The sequence below is a fragment of the Cygnus olor genome, chromosome 1 (assembly GCF_009769625.2).
Source record: "Cygnus olor isolate bCygOlo1 chromosome 1, bCygOlo1.pri.v2, whole genome shotgun sequence".
Classification (NCBI taxonomy): domain Eukaryota; kingdom Metazoa; phylum Chordata; class Aves; order Anseriformes; family Anatidae; genus Cygnus; species Cygnus olor.
In genome coordinates this window covers 13,757,332-13,777,701 of record NC_049169.1, presented here as the reverse complement: position 1 = coordinate 13,777,701, position 20,370 = coordinate 13,757,332, and the positions used below count along the sequence as shown (strand labels likewise).

At 40.5% G+C, this 20,370-nt stretch overlaps 1 protein-coding gene across 3 annotated transcripts in view; it reads left to right on the top strand.

Annotated features, from left to right (window-relative positions):
* The window catches only part of RELN (reelin), a 296,590-nt gene that overhangs the window by 26,702 nt on the left and 249,518 nt on the right, over positions 1-20,370 (top strand). For all 3 annotated transcript variants that reach the window (XM_040544577.1, XM_040544576.1, XM_040544575.1), the window contains exon 2: positions 19,277-19,387. In XM_040544577.1, coding sequence (XP_040400511.1) covers positions 19,277-19,387 — 111 coding nt within the window. The remainder of the gene's footprint in view (positions 1-19,276; positions 19,388-20,370) is intronic.

The window sequence follows — 20,370 nt, the reverse complement described above, 5'->3', positions numbered from 1 at the left end:
TAAAGGGGAAGAAGTTGCTTGTTCTCCATCTTATGCCAAGGACAAGGGACATGGTTCACACCCTTGTCTCTGTAGAACAAGAGGAGATGGCCTCAATTTGTGCTAGGGGAGATTTAGGTTGGATATTAGGAAAAATTTCCTCAATGAAAGGGTTGTGAAGGTATTGAAAAAGGTATTTAAAAGACATGTAGATGTGGTGCTTAGGGACATGGTTTAGTGTTGGACTTGGCAGTGCTGGGTTAGTGGCTGGACTTGATGTTCTTAGAGGTCTTTTCCAACCTAAATGATTCTAGTCTATGATTAAGTAGTCCTTGGGTGAGAAAGTGGAAATCTAATGAATGTTGTAAAACATGTGACATAACATTTTGCCAGGGATTTTGGAGGGAGACTGCATCTTGAGCTCTGAGGCAAGTCCTGCAGCTCTACGCCAGTCTGCTCAGTGATGTTGCTCAGCAACATTGCAGCTCACTTTCATTTTAACTTTATTCTTCTGGACTTGAGAAAGTGCCAAGTCCTCGTGGTTTTCAACAGGGTAATATAAACAGCAAAATGAGTACATTGCCCGAGCTACTTTGCATGTGGGCTCACAGGAAAACTGTGTTTAGTCATGCTTATTTCAGTGTTGGCAATAAGGAAAAATGTCAGATATGAAAGAGAAAAAACATTTCCTAAAGAGTTATTACAGTACAGTAGAGGTAAAGTGTACCTTTGCCCTCTAAGAAATGGAATAAAAACAGTTCCAGCAGGAATGATTTATATTAGAAAATGCAGCTTTTGCAGAATGAAAACTTTTCTTGGAAAAAATCCTTTTTCTTAACTTTTTTTTTTTAATTTGGAAAACAAATTTTTTCAAAGGGAGAATTTGTCTCCAGTAAAAAAATGTGCATTTAAGTAAAATAATTAAATATATTTTGTTCTTTGTAGCCTCAAGATTAAACTGCATTATCTTGTTTTGGCATGTGGTATCATAAAAGCTCTGGTTAGGATCTTGCTGCTTTTACTCTTTCAGTAGTTTAGACCTATTAACTAGACTGTTAAGTGTGAGAGATGGGCACTCAGTGCAAAGTGTTTGGAAAGGACAGTTAAATGCTTATGTAAAATAAAACCTGAAGTTTTTGTATCAGTTCAACAAAATGAACTGGAATGTTCAATTACAAGCTGAAATGACACTTGGGTAGATCAAAGTATTTCATTTCTGAGGAGAGAAAAAAGCACGTAGTAAGAACATTTAATCACTTATGAATTTCTAAGTATTTCAGTCTTTTAAAAATGCTTCAGTATTTCAAATTTCATTATCGACAATAAATGCTGAAATAATATTAGCATTTACATATTTATTGCTAATAGATATAGATGAATCTTTTTTAGCAAAAGTTCAAAGTCCAAGTTTCTTAGGATGCTTAAGCAGATGGATGTTCATTTGTCTTTGGGGTGGATTACTAGAATATGTTTGTGGTTTTTTTTAATCTTTCAGTGCACTCTTGTTGACTTCTGTCTATTACCTATTTTGCTTGTATGGTACAGAGGGCATCCCAACTGTTGTATAGACCACACCATATCCAGATATCTGTTTCTATACCAACCTCTACTTATCTGATCCTCCTTCCTTGTGCAACACTGTGAAGATTAGACAGATGCCAGAGTTGTTACTTGAAGCAACCATAGAATATCAAAGGCAGAAGTGGAAGAAAGTATTGAATATGTGATTTCTGAGATGCAGTCTACTTATATGTACCTAATTCAATTATAAATAGCTCTTTTAAATGTATGACATGATATGACTACACTGTGTGATTTAGTTATTGAATTAGAAGGATGCACTGAAGATGTCCCAGAGACTTCTGCCATTTTTTCCCGAAACACAACTTCTCTAATGGTCCAAACCCAGGCATCTGTAGTAAAACTAGAGTATAGTCTTCACATAAGTAGGTTTCTCTGGTTTTACTCAAGGTAATCGTTTCTCTTCCATATTCAGGCATGTTTCTTCTGACCAGTTGGTCAGAATTTGCTTCCAAGTATAGGTATCTACTGGTGAAGTCACAACAGGGTATTTTTTCCTCTTAGTTGTTTTGTGGGAAGGGATGCTGGGGTTTAAACCCATCACAACATATTGGTGATGCTTCTGCCTGGACCTTAATAATCCAAGGGGATGCTTATTGTGATGTCTTTCTTTATTTTCATACTGGAACGGGGGTTTTGAAAACTAATGTCAACATTTAGCTAAGATGTGAACCAGCTAGTATGTCTGCATTACCACTGGTCTTATTCTGAGTAGCTCCCTGGGAGCTTATTTGGTCACTCATTTTATTCAGTGGAGCAAACAGTTGTCACATAATTGGACACAGAACAACCAGTTAGGATCTGTGGATGTAACTGCATTCCCAGTGTTATGTTGCATTTATCCAGTGATATTTGCATCAAATACACTCAATTAACTTTGTCACTTCTGAAGAAGAATGGCGCCTCTTATTTAATTCTATTAGTTTTTCTTTACCTTTAAAGTTTTTAGTGGATAACTGAAGAAGACAATCTAGGAAGGTAAAAAGCTCTTCCAGGATTTTCTGGCACAACTCTGCTAGCTCTTGTGGCTCTTGGCTAGCTCGTCTCCTTGTTTAGGAGACCAGTACAAGTTATTTTGGCGATTCAGTGCTTCCTGTTACTAACTACCTCTCCTCTCGGAGAGTGGCTGCGGTAGTCATACATCTTAGTTTGCCAGGTAGCTGACTTTCCCATGGCGTAGCTGAGTTTATGGATCCTTTTCAAATTGGGATGAAAGAATGAAGTTTCTAATCTCAGATAAGCATTGGTCAACATAGTAACAGAAGATGCCATGTGATATCCCACCCATTTACCACATTTGTCACAGCCATCCTCAAACCCTTTACTGCCAAAGAGCATGTTTTATACCAAACCCTCCCAACCCCAAAGCCCTTAAATACAAGCTATGTCATAGCTCCATTCAACCTCACTGACTCATGTCTCCAACTAAGGTGAGCCTGCTCTGAGCAATAACACTACGACATTAAGTTGCTCTGCTGATTTCTTGCATGAAAACTATCAAGGCTGCATTGAAATGCTAGGGTTGGCATATTTATGGTTTTAGCCCTTGCTGTCCTGTAACAATATGAAGAGCATCACTTATTCTGGAGGTGCTTCTTAGTAATTGTCTCTTGTGGGACATGAAGAGCTCAGTGACACAACAGCACCCAACCCGGGGAGCTGCAGGCTTGCAGCAGACCAAACCGGGCGGCTGTGGGATTTTTTTTTCCTCAGAGCCAAGAGCATGTTTCTGTTCTAACAAGATATGAGTCATAGCAGGGACATGGCTGTGAATACTTATCTCTTTCACTGGGATGTTTGGAGCAGAAAGAATTTCAGCATGGAAAGAGGACATGAACTGATTAGTTAAAAATCTGTTAATGGCTTGGGGAATTTGTACTGGTATTATCTGGGATGGTTGTGTACAGCAGGGACAAGAACCATCCTGTTACTTTTTTTCTTCCCCCTTATTTTTTTAAGAATTTAAAGTGACCGTTTGGGAGTTAGCTGTGTATAAAAAGTGTCTAATAAACAAATAAATAATATTGACAAATTAATCCATCAGAAGTCATTGTGCTGCACTTTATTCTTTCTGTGTGTGCATGGCTTGACTTGGTTGCTTTTTCCGAGTGCCAAGCTCAGGTTTTTGTGAGTATTTAAAGGTGGTAAAACACCTGTTAGAAAGCGTCTAGAAACAGGAGTCTGGAAGGGACCTCTTTTATCTTCAGATCCAATCCTTTGCCCAAGTAAAATAGAGAAAAGGCACTTTGTGGATTTTTTCCCCCACAGCCCTGCCAAATGTTTCTTAATCACAGCCTACCACAGTCCTGCTGCTCTAGCCCTCGGTCTTTCTTGCTAAGTTGTTGACCATTGTAACAAACCTAACACAAAGAACAAACCACCCACCATAATATGATATACCTACAGTCCTACCATTTGTGTGGTAGTCGTCAATTACTTAGCATGCCCAGCCTTTGAAAATGACACTGTAAAGACTTATATTGTGAAGGATAAACATATGTATTGTATTACTGTGTTCATCTCTGCCTCTGACCCGTTAAGCCAAATATCCATAAAGATAAAAGAAACAGATGCCAGTGAGCTTTAGTTGTGCTTTTATTTTAGGCATTTTATTTCTTAAGCACATTATTTTCATTACTTTGATGCAATTTTCATTTAGATATGTTCTTGAGTGTCAAGGGGACTGATGATCTTTTGTTATTTTTCAGATTCTTTTCAACATTGTTCTGTCTTGAACTTTTAGAAATAAATATTTTTAATTTATTAGACCTCACAATATTAATGTGCCATATACAGTCAAAGGATTATATAACCATTTGTCACAGTCCAGTCATCATTCATATGCCAAAATTCAGTATAAATACCACTGTATATTTAGTATAAGCCACACTATAGCTTTTCCCTTATGAATCCCCATTTGCTCCAGTGTGTACTTTAACTTAAAATGTCAATCAACCTCTAGGTTATTTTATAGTATTGTTTCAGTTTATAGGGGGAGATGGGGGTTGTCCAACTTTTATTTGTCCTCCTCAAATAACATTCTGCACCTACTAAATGGAGGACTGAGCTTAAACAGAATTATTTTGTTTCATGAATCATACATACAAAATTAAATCACATTTTTAAACTCTTGTGTCCTGTTCCCATAATCAGCATCATGTATTTTGGTCCCACTCCTTCTGCTCATGGCTCTCAGCAACTCTCAGTGCGTTCCAGTCTTTACTCTGTTTTAAGGAAGATAAGCACACATAAATTAAAGATAAATGGAGTCAGAAACATTATTGCTCACTCTTGTTGACAATCTAATTATAACAGTATGCCAGCTTTCGCTTGAATTATTTCATGCAAGGAATCCAGTGTGGGGAGGGAGGACTGAGGCTGATGAGGAAGAACTGTCATTGTCATGGCTTGATATCTGAAGTTAAGCGTGGCCAAAGTGATAGTGGGGCTTTCGTAACAAGGTACAAACATTATATACCACACTGTCCCCGGCAGTCAAATATAAGGCTCACCATTACTGTTAAAATGGTGAGGGCACAGGGAAAATTAATGATAAACATTTGGGATGGGATCTTGGGAGTGGATCTCCAAACATACCGCCTCAGTGCTGAGCACAAGATTAAAAAAATGAAATCAAATAAAACCTTAGGAATTATGAGGAAAGAAATTAAAAGAAAAACAACCAGCATCATTTCACCACTTTGTGTGGAATACAATGATACTCCTAGATTTTGGTGTTATGGGCATATCTGGTTGCCTGGAAAACTCACAGTAAAACTACATGATGAGAGAGGGAACAACTTCCCGCGTAATGGGAATGTAATGAAGTAAGTTTAATCAACTTGGAAAAAGAGATGGTTATGGAAGATGTGGAGGATCTGTTAAAGATCATTGGTCTATTAAGATAAATGTTAAATGCTAATATTAAAAAAAAAAAAAATTGTCCTTACTTAAAATGCAAAAATGTAAAGAACAGAGAGCTTAAAAAATAAAGGGAAAACATCTGATAGAATCATAGAATCATTTAGGTTGGAAAAGACCTCTCAGCTCATCTAGTCCAACCTTCAATATAACATTGCCAAGTCCACCATTAAACCATGTCCCTCAGCACCACATCTACATGTCTTTTGAAGACCTCCAGGGATGGTGACTCAATCATTTCCCTGGGCAGCCTGTTCCAATTCGTCACAACCCTTTCAGTGAAGAAATTTTTCCTAATATCCAACCTAAACATCCCCATGTACAATTAAGGCCATTTTCCGTCATCTCATCACTTGGTGCTTGGGAGAAGAGACCAACCCCCCACCTCACTATAATCTCCTTTGAGGTAATTGTACAGCACGACGAGGTCTCACCTGAGCCTCCTTTTATCCAGGCTAAGCAACCACAGCTCCCTCAGCCACTCCTCAAAGACTTGTTCTCCAGACCCTTCACCAGCTTTGTTGCCCTTCTTTGGACACACTCTGGCACCTCAATGTCCTTCTGGTAGTGAGGAGCCCAAAGCTGAATAGAGTATTTGGGTTGCAGCCACACCAGAGCCAAGTACAGGGGGACAATCACTGCCCTGGTCCTGCTTGCCACACTATTTCTAATAAAAGCCTAGATGCTGTTGGCCTTCTTGACTACCTGAACATACTGCTGGCTCATATTCATATTCAGCCAGCTATCCACCAATATCCCCAGGTCCCTTTTTTAGCTGTGTAATGCGTCTTCGTGGAGATGCATTACTAATCATGGAGCTATTTGCCACCTGAAGCTGTGAAAGTACAAATGCAGTTATCTAAATGAACAATTCCATGGTTCCTTGGCAACTATTATATGTCACAATCCACCATACCTGTGGATGGGAGTACATGTGGAGAAGATGCAGGGCTTGTTCTCTGTTTGCCCAGGTTCTTGTATTCCTTCCAAGGCATAAGCAGCTGGCTGGGCTCAGGGCACCTAGGCTGGATGGGTCTTTTGGCCAGCCCAGTGAGACCATTCAGTTCCCTAAATAAATGTGTAGTGCCATTTGTGAAACTGCAGAGTGTCCCCTGGCCCTTGCCTGCCAGTCCACCAGGGCAAAGCTTGCCACGTGGCCTGCGTTGTACTTGCTACCTTTCTGTGTTTTCCTCAGGGTGCCTCATAGGCACCTGCCTTTATGCAGCTGAAGTGAATTTTAGCATCCCAGCTTTTGTATGTCACACCAGCTAAAGATGCTTTGCAGTTCTGAACTTCTGCTCTATAGAGTGTTTTCCAAAAACTAGTGTTGGATGAATTTGAAACTTGTCATAAGAGTTCTTGTAGATTTGCAATCACTGTCATTTGCACTAATACTAGGCAACAAGTAATAAATATTATAAAGAGCCATTATAATTTTGCAGTGTATTAAGACTGGGATAAATATTATTTACACACTTTAAGAGTAGCAAGCAGGCCTTAAGCAGGCTGTTTCTAACATCCCAGTACATTTCCAAAGTTAAAGATGTGCTAAAGCAATGAAGAACCTGACCTGTTCTATTACTTTTAAATCTATAAAAATATGTAATTGGAGGAGACAATCTACAGAGAATTTCTTTCAGGATGCTTAGGAAATGATAGAGCTATTGTCTTATATTTATCTAGGGCTATATTTTATATTACAGATGAGTAGTTATGAAAGAAGACCGCATGTGTATATTTTAATTTGAAGATATTTCCTAATTAGTCAGTATCACTCAAACTCATGCCCTTCACTATATTTGCTTATCATAATTCATGTGTCTGTAAGAGGATTTGTATTCTTTCAGCCTGAGGTGAACTTGTTCAACAGCTTTGTTTTTGTCTATGTGCCTCCTTAGCTAAAGTTCAGACAAAAATTCTTGCAAATTTTTAGATACCAAGTTATAAGAAATTCCCAATAACAAAGAATACTTGCTTTCTTCCAAGCAAGCCTTTGTTTTATTTTTTTTAATTCTAATGTTAGTTGTGTTTTGAGTAGTTGTTTCTCTTTTGAGGACACTAGAATAAAGGGATTTACTAAACTCTTCTGAAAATCTGAACACTGCAGTAATATTCAGACCTTTTTAATAATTTATTGAAAGCACAGCCAACAATATGAAATTTTCATGTGTGAGTATCAAACAGGCAACCTCACATAAACTTGAAAGGCATGAAAAATAAGGTTAGGCTTCAAAACAGAGGTCAATATTCTCAGGCTTAGAGTAAAAAAAAAAAAAAAAAGATAATCACAATAACGTTTAATCATTTTAAGAGAAACCTTATGTTGGCACATTTCATAGAATCATGACAACATGTGAATTCAAAACTCAATAAGGAGATTGGTGATTACTGAATAAAGGCACAACATTGTTCCAACGTAGTTATTTGTTATGCATAAGGTGTTATCATCTCCAGAAGATTTATCTTGATTAGGATATTTGATTGGTTTCTGCTTACACAACCTACACCAGCATAATTTGGAATCTTCTGTCACTATTCCCATGGACATCATTAGGTGTCCATTACTCTGTCAGTGAGGAATTGTCCTTCTGTTCCCTTAATTCCATTGAAAAACTTGTTTTAGGTTGAAAGTTGGAAAGCCTTTGGTATAGGATAATATTTTAAAAACTAATTTATATTTTAAAATTATCAAGCCAATTTCAAAATTTGAGGGAATTAATTTTTTTTTTTTCATTTGCTGCTCCACAGAGGCTGCTGGCAGGGTGTCCACAGGGTGCATGGGGTGGCCAGTGGCAGGGATGATGCAGTGCCTCCATCCACCCCTCCCCTGGGAGCAGCTCGTGCTCAGCCTCTGGCCAGGCTCATCCCCGGCAGATAGTAAGGTCTAGGAATGACCCTGGCACTCCTCACAGCCACTCATGGCATTTTGGACAAGAGAAATAATATATTATGGCTTGTGAAATATCTTTCACAATTGTTTAAGTCTAACCACCATGTAAGTACTGTTAAAGTGTATGTGGCTGGCTCCTATGTCATGCTACTAACTTTCATATTAACAATAGTTTGTTTCACAGAAGTGCATTTTAACAAATAATACGGTTTGTTTTGTGTTTCATAAACTAAAATTATAAGTGGCCATCCTCAGTAATTGCTACAGTGAATCGTATTGAGATGATTGTTCTTGTTTTGGCTATGGGATGCAGTATCATTCAGTGGTTGAATTTTGGCTGTTGCTAACTTCTGCCAGACACCGTTTTTAAAGTCACAGCTGATGTATGTTTTTGTGACATGGATTTTGTTTCACATCCAGATTATTGCTTTTACTGCTCAGTCTTCATTAATGCTGTTCAGGGCTCTGTGAGTTATCAGATGGAGTAACAGGCATTTGCTGATGTGCTTTGGAGCTTCTCAGTACTACAACAGTGCTTGCTAAGTTGCTAAGCATTACTGGTATATTTGGAATAACACAGGAAAGAAGATAAAGATAGTCATTGACTGTAGTGTCCTCGGGTGAGCTCTGGGTGCTGGGATGCTTCATTCCAACTCGGGCTGCTCAGCTCCTACTCACGTGGGCAATTGTTGGACATTGAAATAGACATTGGGTAAATAAGTTACTCCCTGTGTGTGGCTCTGGGTGGGATTCATCTCAGTTTGGGCATCTTCAGTGATGACATCTATAGCTGAGCTTTACAGACTAGGCTCCCTTTACAGCCGTTGGAGAGAAACAGGCATTTCTCAAGTGTGATTCATCTGGCCTGTTTTAGACATCTACATTAGGGTGAGATTTACAGGCTAAATGTGGTGACATAAATAGATGTGATGTTCTCAGGAGCTTTATATAGCAGTAGCACATATTCACTGGTCCACTGACTGAAAACTCAACCTCTTTCTTCCAAGAAAGTGGTCCCAAACGTGGGAATAAAGAGCAAGCCTTTCTCTGTGCCAGTCAATATTCAGTTTTCCCATACAAAATGCAATGCCTGCAGCTGAGGGTCAGTGGCTGAGCCACACAAACACTGGAGTTTAAAATATTTAAGGTATTCACTTGGTAAATTCAGGTTTGAATCCTCTGACCTAGATGAGAGCCTTAATTGCCCATTTGCTGGTTAGAAAGCAGACTGCTATGGCAGTGGCCAGTCTGATCCCTCCTCTGTCAGGTCTCTGGGCTATGCCGCTGTGTTTGTCAACTGTATGAAGTTCAACAAGGCCAAGTGCCGGGTCCTGCACCTGGGGCACAACAACCCCACGCAGAGCTACAGGCTGGGAGATGAGTGGTTGGAAAGCTGCCTGGCCGAGAAGGACCTGGGAGTACTGGTTGATAGTTGGCTGAATATGAGCCAGCAGTGTGCTCAGGTGGCCAAGAAGGCCAACAGCATCCTGGCTTGTATAAGAAGCAGTGTGGCCAGCAGGTCTAGGGAAGTGATTGTCCCCCTGTACTCAGCTCTGGTAGGGCCGCACCTCGAGTACTGTGTTCAGTTTTGGGCCCCTTGCTACAAGAAGGACATCGAGGTGCTCGAGAGAGTCCAGAGAAGGGTGACGAGGCTGGTGAGGGGTCCGGAGAACAAGTCTTATGAGGAGCGGTTGAGGGAGCTGGGATTGTTCAGCCTGGAGAAGAGGAGGCTCAGGGGTGACCTTATCGCTCTCTATAGGTACCTTAAAGGAGGCTGTAGCGAGGTAGGGGTTGGTCTATTCTCCCAAGTGCCTGGTGACAGGACGAGGGGGAATGGGCTGCAGTTGCGCCAGGGGAGGTTTAGGTTGGATATTAGGAAGAACTTCTTTACTGAAAGGGTTGTTAGGCATTGGAATGGGCTGCCCAGGGAAGTGGTTGAGTCACCATCCCTGGAGGTCTTTAAGAGACGTTTAGATGTTGAACTTAGTGATATGGTTTAGTGGAGGACTTATTAGTGTTAGGTGAGAGGTTGGACTAGGTGATCTTGGAGGTCTCTTCCAACCTAGACGATTCTGTGATTCTGTGATTCTGTTTGCTTTTTCCATGACAGACGAATGAATTACCTTGCTGCTCAGCATTGCCAAGTTTCTGATAGCTTTGGCTATGGTCAGAAAGAGATCCTTAGGTACCTATTGTGACACAAATTTAAGTTAGGGATTTTGATGCCTGAGAAATCAGGCTCCTGTGTCTGATTTTGTAAGGCTCTTCACAGGTCTAGCAATTGAACTCTTCACTTTTAGTGAGGTGCAGTCTCTGTAGCATCTCAGCTGTTTTAAAAAAATGACCAATCCTTTGTAGTTTAGGCATATAAGAATAAACTCTGCTTATATTTCTGCTGATGTCATTAGAACTGTCTTGTTAGGAACTTTCAAAAAGATGTTATAAGTAATGTCTCTGCAAATAGTTCTTTCACAAGGCTGATAAGCTTCTCCTTGCATCATTGACAAATGATGTCTCTGTATATCATGTTACCGACATCTTGCCACACATCTGCAATCTATTTTCAGTTCTCTGTTGCTTATTACCAATTTAGGAAAGGAATCGAGACAAAGAGATTTGATGGAGCACTGGGCAGAATCATTGAAACCAGTAACATAATGCAAAGCAATACTAGTTTGAGTATAAGCTGTCTAGGATAAAGTCCAAAACCTGTGCAATTTTCTTCCCTCCTCCCAAAACCTATTGGTAAGTGTAGCTGTTGACGAAGGCATTGTAGGTTAGCGATGGTGCTGTTCAATGTGCCATCAGTCCACCTTCAAGGAAAGTTCACTGGTGCGAGCTTACTATGTTGGTAGGGGCTTGGAAAACCACTTAAGTGAGAAGATTTTCATTTGTAAGAATGCCATCCCTCACCTACACCTAGTGTTTGTGTATTAAACCATGCCAAAATAACTTTCTTTTTTGCACTCCCCTCCTCTCTGGTGAAAATCAAAACCAGTATGAGTAAGCCTCCCATGGCTTTATTCTGCTTTTGTTTTTGCTGGACGAGGTGTAGATCTGTGACTCACACAGCTCTTAGGTATCTGTCTGGCATTTGTTTTTGAAATTGTTGCATAATTGTGAGTTCCTAGATTTTGCTTTCTTTCAAAAGAAAAGTATTTCTGTGAAGTAAAGGTTAGTATGATGTCAACATATCTGTCACTATTTCTTCAAAATTTTGCCTTTTCTACTAATACAGTTCTGTGTGCAATTAAGTGCATGCACTTTCTGAATTCACGTAACAATGGATGCTCCACTATTAATTTACAAATGCATTTATCCACACACTCTTTTGAATGCATACCACTAAAACTACCTGTGTATTTATAGATTACTTGTCACGATGGTGTCTAAACAGTGTGCATTTGAATAAGGCATCGGAGCTTATTGTCTTCTTCTTAGCCACTTCATCCGTAGTTGACATTTCAGAGAGTGGTCCGGTATTTTAAGGAATGGGCTTGGTAGTTTTTATGCCCTCAAAGGCAGTACTACATTGTGGGATGGGTTTACACTTGAGCCTGTGTTTGGTACCTCATGTTTACTTTTAGAGCCATGGTGAGCAAACCAGAAAGGCAAAATTCAGAACAGAGGGAGCACAGTGCAGGCTTTCAAGAGGCTTGTGTTGACATGGAATTGCCCAGAAGTGGCAAGAGGCAGGGAGCCAGCAGCACACACCCCAGCCAGAGCACATTGTGCCTGCTGGGCTGCTGCTCCCATGCCAGGGGCAGCCCTACTGCCCGACCATGGGCCAGTCCTGGTGCTGTGGTGGGAATGTGTTCATGGCAGAGCTGTCTCCACTCTGCTTACTGCAATGAGCTGGTGCTTTTCTCATCTGCGAGGAGAACATGCAGCACTAGGTGACTATCCTGGCATGAGGTGGTAGCACATGATACACCAGGTGTTTTTAAGGAATTGTGACAATAGCTGTGACTTACTCTAAATGCTAGACAGAGAGATGTTGTTTGGGAGTGGTGACTGGAGACGGTGTGTTAGCTTTGGTGTCCCCGTTGTCATTCTCCTGGCATGTTGTCTGCCTGGATCCTACAGGAATGTCATCGATAGGGTTGAACCACATGTGTTATCTGCCGATGAGGCTGTAGAAAATGAGATTTGGAGGATGGAGTGTCTCTGCTGGTCTCCTAGGTGAATCCTCCAATTTGCTCATGAGTTGGTTGTTCTTCATCTTTTGAGGTGAATAAGTGAGTCAGTGTGTTTGCATGCAAGTGTGCGAGCTGGGGTAGTCCTATGTATGCTGTCTCCAGATTGCATTCCCACTGCTGACTGCTTTAGGGAGTGTTAATCTCTGCTTGGCTCTAAACGCAGTGTGACATTGACAGACTTTGCTGGATTTGCTGTCAGTCTCCATTTCTTTTGTAGTTGCCTGTGAAAGTGATGGCATTGTAGAGGAAGAGCACCCTCTCTGATCAGTGCCATTGCACACCTGACTTACATTACTTGGAGATGGATATATTTTTTGAGGAGTCAAGAAAAAAAAAAAAAAAGGAAAAAGAAAAAGAGAATGGCCTCAGTATAAGTAATTTATTGTCTTAAGAGGAAAGTTTCCAACCACGGCCCTGGTGTGCTGTGATACAGTATTGCAGTATTATAAGGAACTGGCTTTGACCTTTGGAAGAACCTTAAAAACTGCCTGTCCTTGCTTTAATGCAAAAAAGTCTCATTTTGGGAGGTCTGCTGTCTGCAGTGATCCCATTTCTCATTTCAAACTACTTTTCTGTTTTCTTCATGGTCTAGAAAATTGCAGTTTTACACTGAGGCTATGTGACTTGACTTACATAACCAGTATATGGGGCTTCAAAGCTTCTTGTCTTTATTAATACTTTCTTGAACTCTGTTAAGTCTCCACTCATGCTGTTTCCCGTGTCATATCTGCATCTCTATATCTAGTCCTTTTTAAACTTACTGCCAACAATAGCAGCTGCAAATTCAGTAGAATTTCGGCATGTATCAGCCCTCTTAGTGACATTTAGCTGATGCTAAAGACCAAACAAATTCAGTAAGACCTGTCAGTGCTATGTATCTCCTGGGATGATCTGCTTTGTCCATCGAGCAGTTTTTATGCCTTTAGAGTTTAGATACATTGTCTGTATTTTCAGCATTTTGAGTATCAGTCAAAATGCAGCTACAGTTTAGGCGAGTAAATTGGTCCCTCAGGAGAACATAAGGCAAATTTTATGCAAGTACTTATACAGATTAATAGATTTCTATAGTACTAAACATCATGTGTAGCATGTAACACTGAAAAGGCATTGAACATGATGTTCATAGGCCAAGCTTCTCAGAAATATCTGAAAATGACTGCAGTTCAAAGCCTGCTGTTACGCTGCTACCTCCACCTGTGGTACACGTGCAGCAGCAGCTTTGCCAGCCTCCTTCCTCCTGACCTGCTTCCTCCTCGAGACGTGTCAGCCCCCAGTATTGCTGGAGGTGTCGCTGCTCCTGGTCCCATGGGAGGCACCAAGGCTAGGGCTTGGCAGAAACCTGCTGTGTGAAGTGTGAGGAGTCTCTGGCTGCCTCATCCCCTCGGCTCTCAGTGGAGTAGCACCCCACCGCTCCCTGGAGGATCAGGCCAGCCTGCCTGCTTGAATGGCTGTCTCTGTGATGACTCTAGGAGAGCACAGCAGCGTGCATGTGCTGAGCATTCAGGGAGCTGCATTCAGCAATTTTCTACAATTATGTGTGTGTGTGCCTGTGTGTAGAAAATTTAGCTGTGGGCCTCACGATTCCCAGAAATGCCGTTGTCTGAAAAAGTTGTGTGATAACAACCATTGTACAGAAAGAAAAGTAGGGCAAGGTGGCACTGGTGGATACTTCTGTGGTGTTTCCCTTGATATACTGCTGTTTTCGTGGAGCCATTTCCTAGGCTTTTGCAAAATAAACTGAAATTTTCCACCTAACCCATGTATTCATACCTACATTATTTGTGACCTGAAATTTTTTTTATCCATCACTAGAATCATAGAATATCCTGAGTTGGAAGGGAGCCACAGGGATCTTCAAGTCCAACCCCTGGCTCCACACAAACCACCCAAAAATCAGACCATGTGTCTGAGGACATTGTCCAAATGCTTCTTGAACTCCAGCAGCTCAGTGCCGTGCCCACTGCCCTGGGGAGCCTGTCCCAGTGCCTGACCACCCCCTGGGTGCAGAACCTTTTCATTCAAACACTGTTATTGTGATTCAGAAGGTGGAGTAGCAGATGACACACGAGTGAGAGGGTGACCCACCTTTGCTGTTGTGTTTTATGGATGTTTGCATGCCTGGTCTCTCCCCCAGTCACTGTTTCAGTCCCTTGTGCTAAACTTCTCCAGTGTCCCCAGCTCACTGCTACAGATCCAATCTCCTCCTTTCCATCACCTTCTCACTGCTGCTTTGCCCAGCCATGGTCCCTTCTTCTCCATCGCTCCCCAGATCTTCTCCAAAAAGTCTCTCCTCTCCTATTCACTGCACTCCTCCCAGTGTCACCACCTTCCCCATCCCAGTTCACTTGCTGTTCTCCTGCCCTCAGATTTGCTTTTGTGTCTCCTGACCTTAAGTTATTGGGGATGGTGTTGGTCCAACTTCAGGGGTAACTTCATTCTTGTGACATTTTGCATATTTTTGAGCTTTTTGCGAAATGATATTCTGCTGAATTGATATTTTTTTCATCGGAAGGCTTAGACTTCTGGTTAAGATCCCTCCTTTTTGCCCTTTCTTTCCAACCAGCTGACATCACTTTCTGCTTTAAAACACTGAGAAACTTCCCAGATAAAAAGATCACTGGAACTGAAGTCTCCATCAAGCACTTCTGCTCCAACAAAGCAGGGTAGCCAGACCGAAATATATTTCACAGAATTTTTTTCAACAAGCTCTGAGTCAGCACCCAAATCACCAAGCACTCTGAGAGTGCTAAATGAGGACAGAATCTCCAGAAATATTTAGATGCTAAAAATGAAAATGCTTCCATTGAACATGTGTGAACTCTGAATTTTTCCATGTGTTTATACTTTGTCCAAACTTGGAGTACATCTCTTACACCAAAGCCATACCCTTTTGAAATTCCAGTTCCTTTGGAGAGAAGGAGCTGATGAAAGCGAAGAACACTGGAAATTTTCTGCTGGGGCAATGCAACCTTTTCCTCTAACCTCATCTCAGAAATGAATGAAGTGTTTGAATGAATTTTCTTCTCCTTCAAATAATTCAATCAGTGTGAGGCAGACACTTATGAAAAATAAGTAATTAAAAATAAAAATAAAGCCCAAGAGGGTAAAACTTGGCAAAGATCTAAGGATCTGAAAATAGAGGCTTATAATCAGAAATATTGGGCAACTGCTAAAGTAGCAGTTACCAGCATCACCTCTAATATTTGCATCATGCTGTTGCCTGATGAGAGCCTTGAGTACATCCTTCCTGGGAAGATATTCTCAGTCCCTGTCACTGGGTTATTTTGGGGCAGCCGAGGGCTCCCTACACATCTGTGCTGTGGGCTCCCTGCTCTTTCACAAACTGCCTTCCTCTCCCCAGCCCGCTGGGTGAGAGAAGTCAGCCGGGGCTCCCCACTCGCCCCAGGGCAGCAGCCAGGATGGGATGGCATGGCTGATGTCCCCTTTGCCCACCTGGGCAGTCCCCAGGGTTGGGGAGGGCTCCTCACTTCTGTGCTCACCCAAATTCTCTTCCCAAGGAGGGTGTTGTGGAGGATGGCGTGGGGACTCCTTGTTCTCCTTTCTGCCACCCCCTTTCAAAGCACTACTTCATGCAATTGTTTCAGGAGCCCTGTTTGGTGTTGTGGAAGCTGTGTGGACCACCAGGTGCCACTGGGTGGGTGCTGGGTCTGCACCAGGCCCCCCTTGCCCACCAAGTGCGGGTGCCTGGTGCAGCTGTGCACCTCCAGGTGTTGTCCACGGTCCAGGTGGTCCTCAGCATCGCTCCGCGCTCCTGAAGAGCCAGATATTTGCCATCAACTGCATACAGCAAGAGCCAAGGTAGAGGCAGAAACAAAGCCTGATGGATGGGATCTCAGAAGAATATTTTTGTTGATCTTGGAAGGGGAAGCTGAGAGCCCTCAGCAACAAGCCCTAGCCCCAAATAAAGCCACGGTCCTGTTGCTGGTCTTGGTTGTTAGCACTTGGCAAGGTGTGTGTTTTCTTTCGTTTTATGGGAATCTGATGTATTTCACCGCTGGACAGAGAAAAAATCATCACTGAGAGTGTCATGATTAATTTTTTTCCTCTTGAAGAACTATGAAATTATTCTGAAATGTATGACGTGTATAATAACAGCCTAGTGCTCTGTTTTTAAAAAATGTGCTAGAGGTGTTGTGCAGTTTCCCAGAGGCTTAATGAGGGAGCTATACTGTGTTGGAAATTTTTCAACAATAAAAATTGACCTATTACATGCTCATGTAAAATGAGGGTTGACAATCACACAAATATGTCCAAAATCAAATGCAGGCATTGTAAAATATCACTTCTTTCCCAGAGAGAAACTGGTCACCTGTTCACAGTAGGGTTTTGCATTATATCCAATTCAGTAAAGAATAAGATGCTTCCCCACAGGGAAACAAAATGGCAGCAAAGTACTGGCCCAGTGCCCTTCTATGAATGCTTTTTGCTGACTGTTTTGCCAAGTCTTCAAAAATAACGCAGAGGCATATTTTTCAACATATGTTTTGCCTTTTTGTTGTTATAAAAGCACAAAGGGAAGAAAAGGTTCTGCATTATTCACCACTTCATCATCAAAAGAGGAAGAATTCATTGTTTGCTTGTTTGATTTTCTTCTTCCCTCTATAATACTTCTTTTATTTTCTAAAAGTCTAGTCTCTTTTGCTGTGTTTTTTTTTTTTTTTTTTTTTTTTTTTTTTTTTTTTAACACATGTCTTAGAAGTGACCACTTCTTAAAAATTGAGCATATGGCTCTGAACCTGCAGTCTGCATTCAGGGGAAATGTCTATTGTAAAACACAGAGATTTGGAGTCTTGGGAGCAGAAAAGATGGATTCAGGAACTATTGAGTATACTATCAAATAATCAAAGAAAGTAAGTTAATTAAACACAAAGTGTTGAAGAATAAATTGAATGTGGTATATATTGCCCCTCTGCTCAGAGCAAATTAAGCCACTGTCAATGTTCGCATGTTCTTTAGACATTTAGTAGTAAGTTTTAGCCAATGTAGCCTGAATGACACACTGAATGACTGTTTGGATTTAAAAAATAAAAATGAATGTTACATCGCTACATGTACTTCACCAGTAAACATACTTGGAGTCACCTCACAGAACTGTGCTTCAGTTCCTTGGCCAGTCATGGTGTTACAGCAAGACAAAACAATTTGGGGAGGAGGAACATGAAGCAAAGAGAGGTCAGACTTTACCAGCAATCTTGTCAAGTACTGATCTCTGTGTGTTAAGGGATTAAAGTATAAAAGCAGAACCTGGGTGGTAACTCAGTATACCAAGCTACAAGTTATGGGATTCTTCTTCAGCAGGGAAATGTTTTTGTGTTTTCGTTTTGATCTCCTTTCAGGTTCTTTGCCCTTGTTAATTTATACAGTTAAAAAAAAAAAAAAAAAAAAGGAAAGAAGTCCTATATGCGAGGAGATAGATTTGCAATGTAGTTTATGCCACATTTAAATAAACATATGTATGTAAAGATTAACAACAAATAACATAGAAAAGGATGACAGATCACGAGAGAAAGAGAATAAAATTTACCTAATTGTAAAGCAAACTTTTTTTTTTTTTGGGGGGGGGCAGGGGGGTAAAATTTCCTAGTTTTGATTTTCAGTTCAGAGGTATACTGATAGGATATTACAAAGCAAAATGTTGCGTGTTGCTGAGAGAAGTCAGAGAAGTCACTCTGGCTACAAAGGATATTGCATTTATATAATGGGAAAAACCTATCACTGAATAATTTAGGTTCTTCCAAGACAGAACCACTGAAGCTGATAATATGTGTAGATGGATACAGTTGAAAGATACCAAAATAAAGGTGTGAGAATTAGTGTTTATAAGAAGTAAATAGATATTGCGAGCACTGTCAGTTTTAACAAAGAACACCTAGATTCCATTGTCACTTGTAGATGTTATTTGGATGATTACTTTATTGTTAATATCTAAGAATCTCTTAAAAATGCATTCACGAGTTATTTAAATTTATGTAATCTGTAATGACTCAGACTCTCATATAACTTAGGTGTACAATACTATAATACATATGACAACCGTAACGTAGCGCTCTAAATCCCAAAAGAACAATATCAAAGCAATACTGGTTATTTCATTGCTTTTACTATATTCTAATGTCTTGACAATTACTTAAAAGCCATATATTCCAGTGCTATGTTTTATTAACTCACGCATTTAGTTTCTACGGTATATCTGGTTTATAGTTTAGTTTTGTGCTGCTAACAAAGGAAGCTTCCCAAGTAGAGATGGCCACCACCACTATTCACATGTTCATTTCAGATCCTGTTGTAATGCTCAGTTTGTGTCTGGTGCCTGCTGTCGATGATTGCTGGTACATGACTTATGATTCATTTAGGAATAGAAGCTGACTCAAACACCAATAAACACCAGTTGTTTACTTCTAAAACAGTCAATTTTCTTTAAGTAAACCCTGAGGAAGTTGCAAAAGTGCATACTGAAACTTGGCACTCGCAGCTTGAATGCTGAGCAAGTTGTTTGGGAAAATTACATGGGAAAGCCAATTTAAAGTCGCTGAAGTGTTGTAAGTATTGGGGAATTAGGCAAATTTTTTGTACAGAAGTTGTAGCTGGGATCTAATTCAACAGCAAGAGTCTGTTCACAGAATGTGTGTAGGATTTTAAATACTGCTTGTAAATAATTACACATATTTTATTTCTCTCGTTTCAGTGACTATTTCAACAAGTACCTTCTTTGATGGCTTACTGGTGACTGGCCTCTACACCTCTACCAGTGTTCAAGCTTCCCAGAGTGTCGGTGGTTCCAGTGCTTTTGGATTTGGTAAGTCTGGTGTAATTCATGTTCTGCAACCCAGGCTAATTAGTACTTGGTCTTAGAGAGAACATCAATAACAACACAGTTATTTACGCTATTATTTAGACTCAGTAATCAACAACACATGAAAGTCAGTGGAAGTCGACGTGATAAGGCAGTGGTAGCTTTCAGACAGCTTGCATTCCTTCCTCCACTTTCTCCGTCTTCGGTCAGCCCTGGTACTGCTATACTGAATTATACGGATTTTAGGAAAAAAAACCTCAGCAGCTGATCTGGGCAGAACAGCCATTTCTAAATCGGGTGACATTTGGTATAAACTAAAACATTTATCTCCAAGCATTTAACTCTTCTTGGACTGAAAAGCTGATTCCTTTGAACTTAATGTCAGTCTACTTCTTCAATCCACTTAACAATCGTATCTTCCTTAAAACTGGAACACTGGTCAATGTATTTTATATAAACAATTATTTTCCATGTGGGAAAAACAGAGTTGTAGTACAAGCTACAGGAAAGTTTTTTTGCGAAACTATTGTATGCTTCAGGTTCTGCTGTTGCACTCAGTGGCAGAAGCCAAGCCAGCTGTGTTAAGGACAAGCACTTTTGAAAACTAGTTTCTAAATATCTGTATGTAATTTACTACTGTATGTTCAGCAGGTTGTTATTAGGTAGTATTTTTTATATTTTTACAAATAATCTTCCAAAAAACAAAAGGAGGGAGGGGGAATTATCCTCACAGAGCTATTATCATCTATGCTGAAGGAGGAAGCCCACCCCAATAGATCCAGTCTGTATGTTTTCACCTTCCACTTCCAGTCTTCTCCTTATCTTGATGATGCCATGGTAATACCCGGTGGTGATGATGTTTTCTTGTAATTGTCTCTGCTATAATGCATATGAAACTTGCTTGGGCCTGTGAATGTCATACAGAAGTGATACACTTGGTCATAAATGCAATAGTGCAATGTAAGTAAGCTCATGTTGTAAATAAC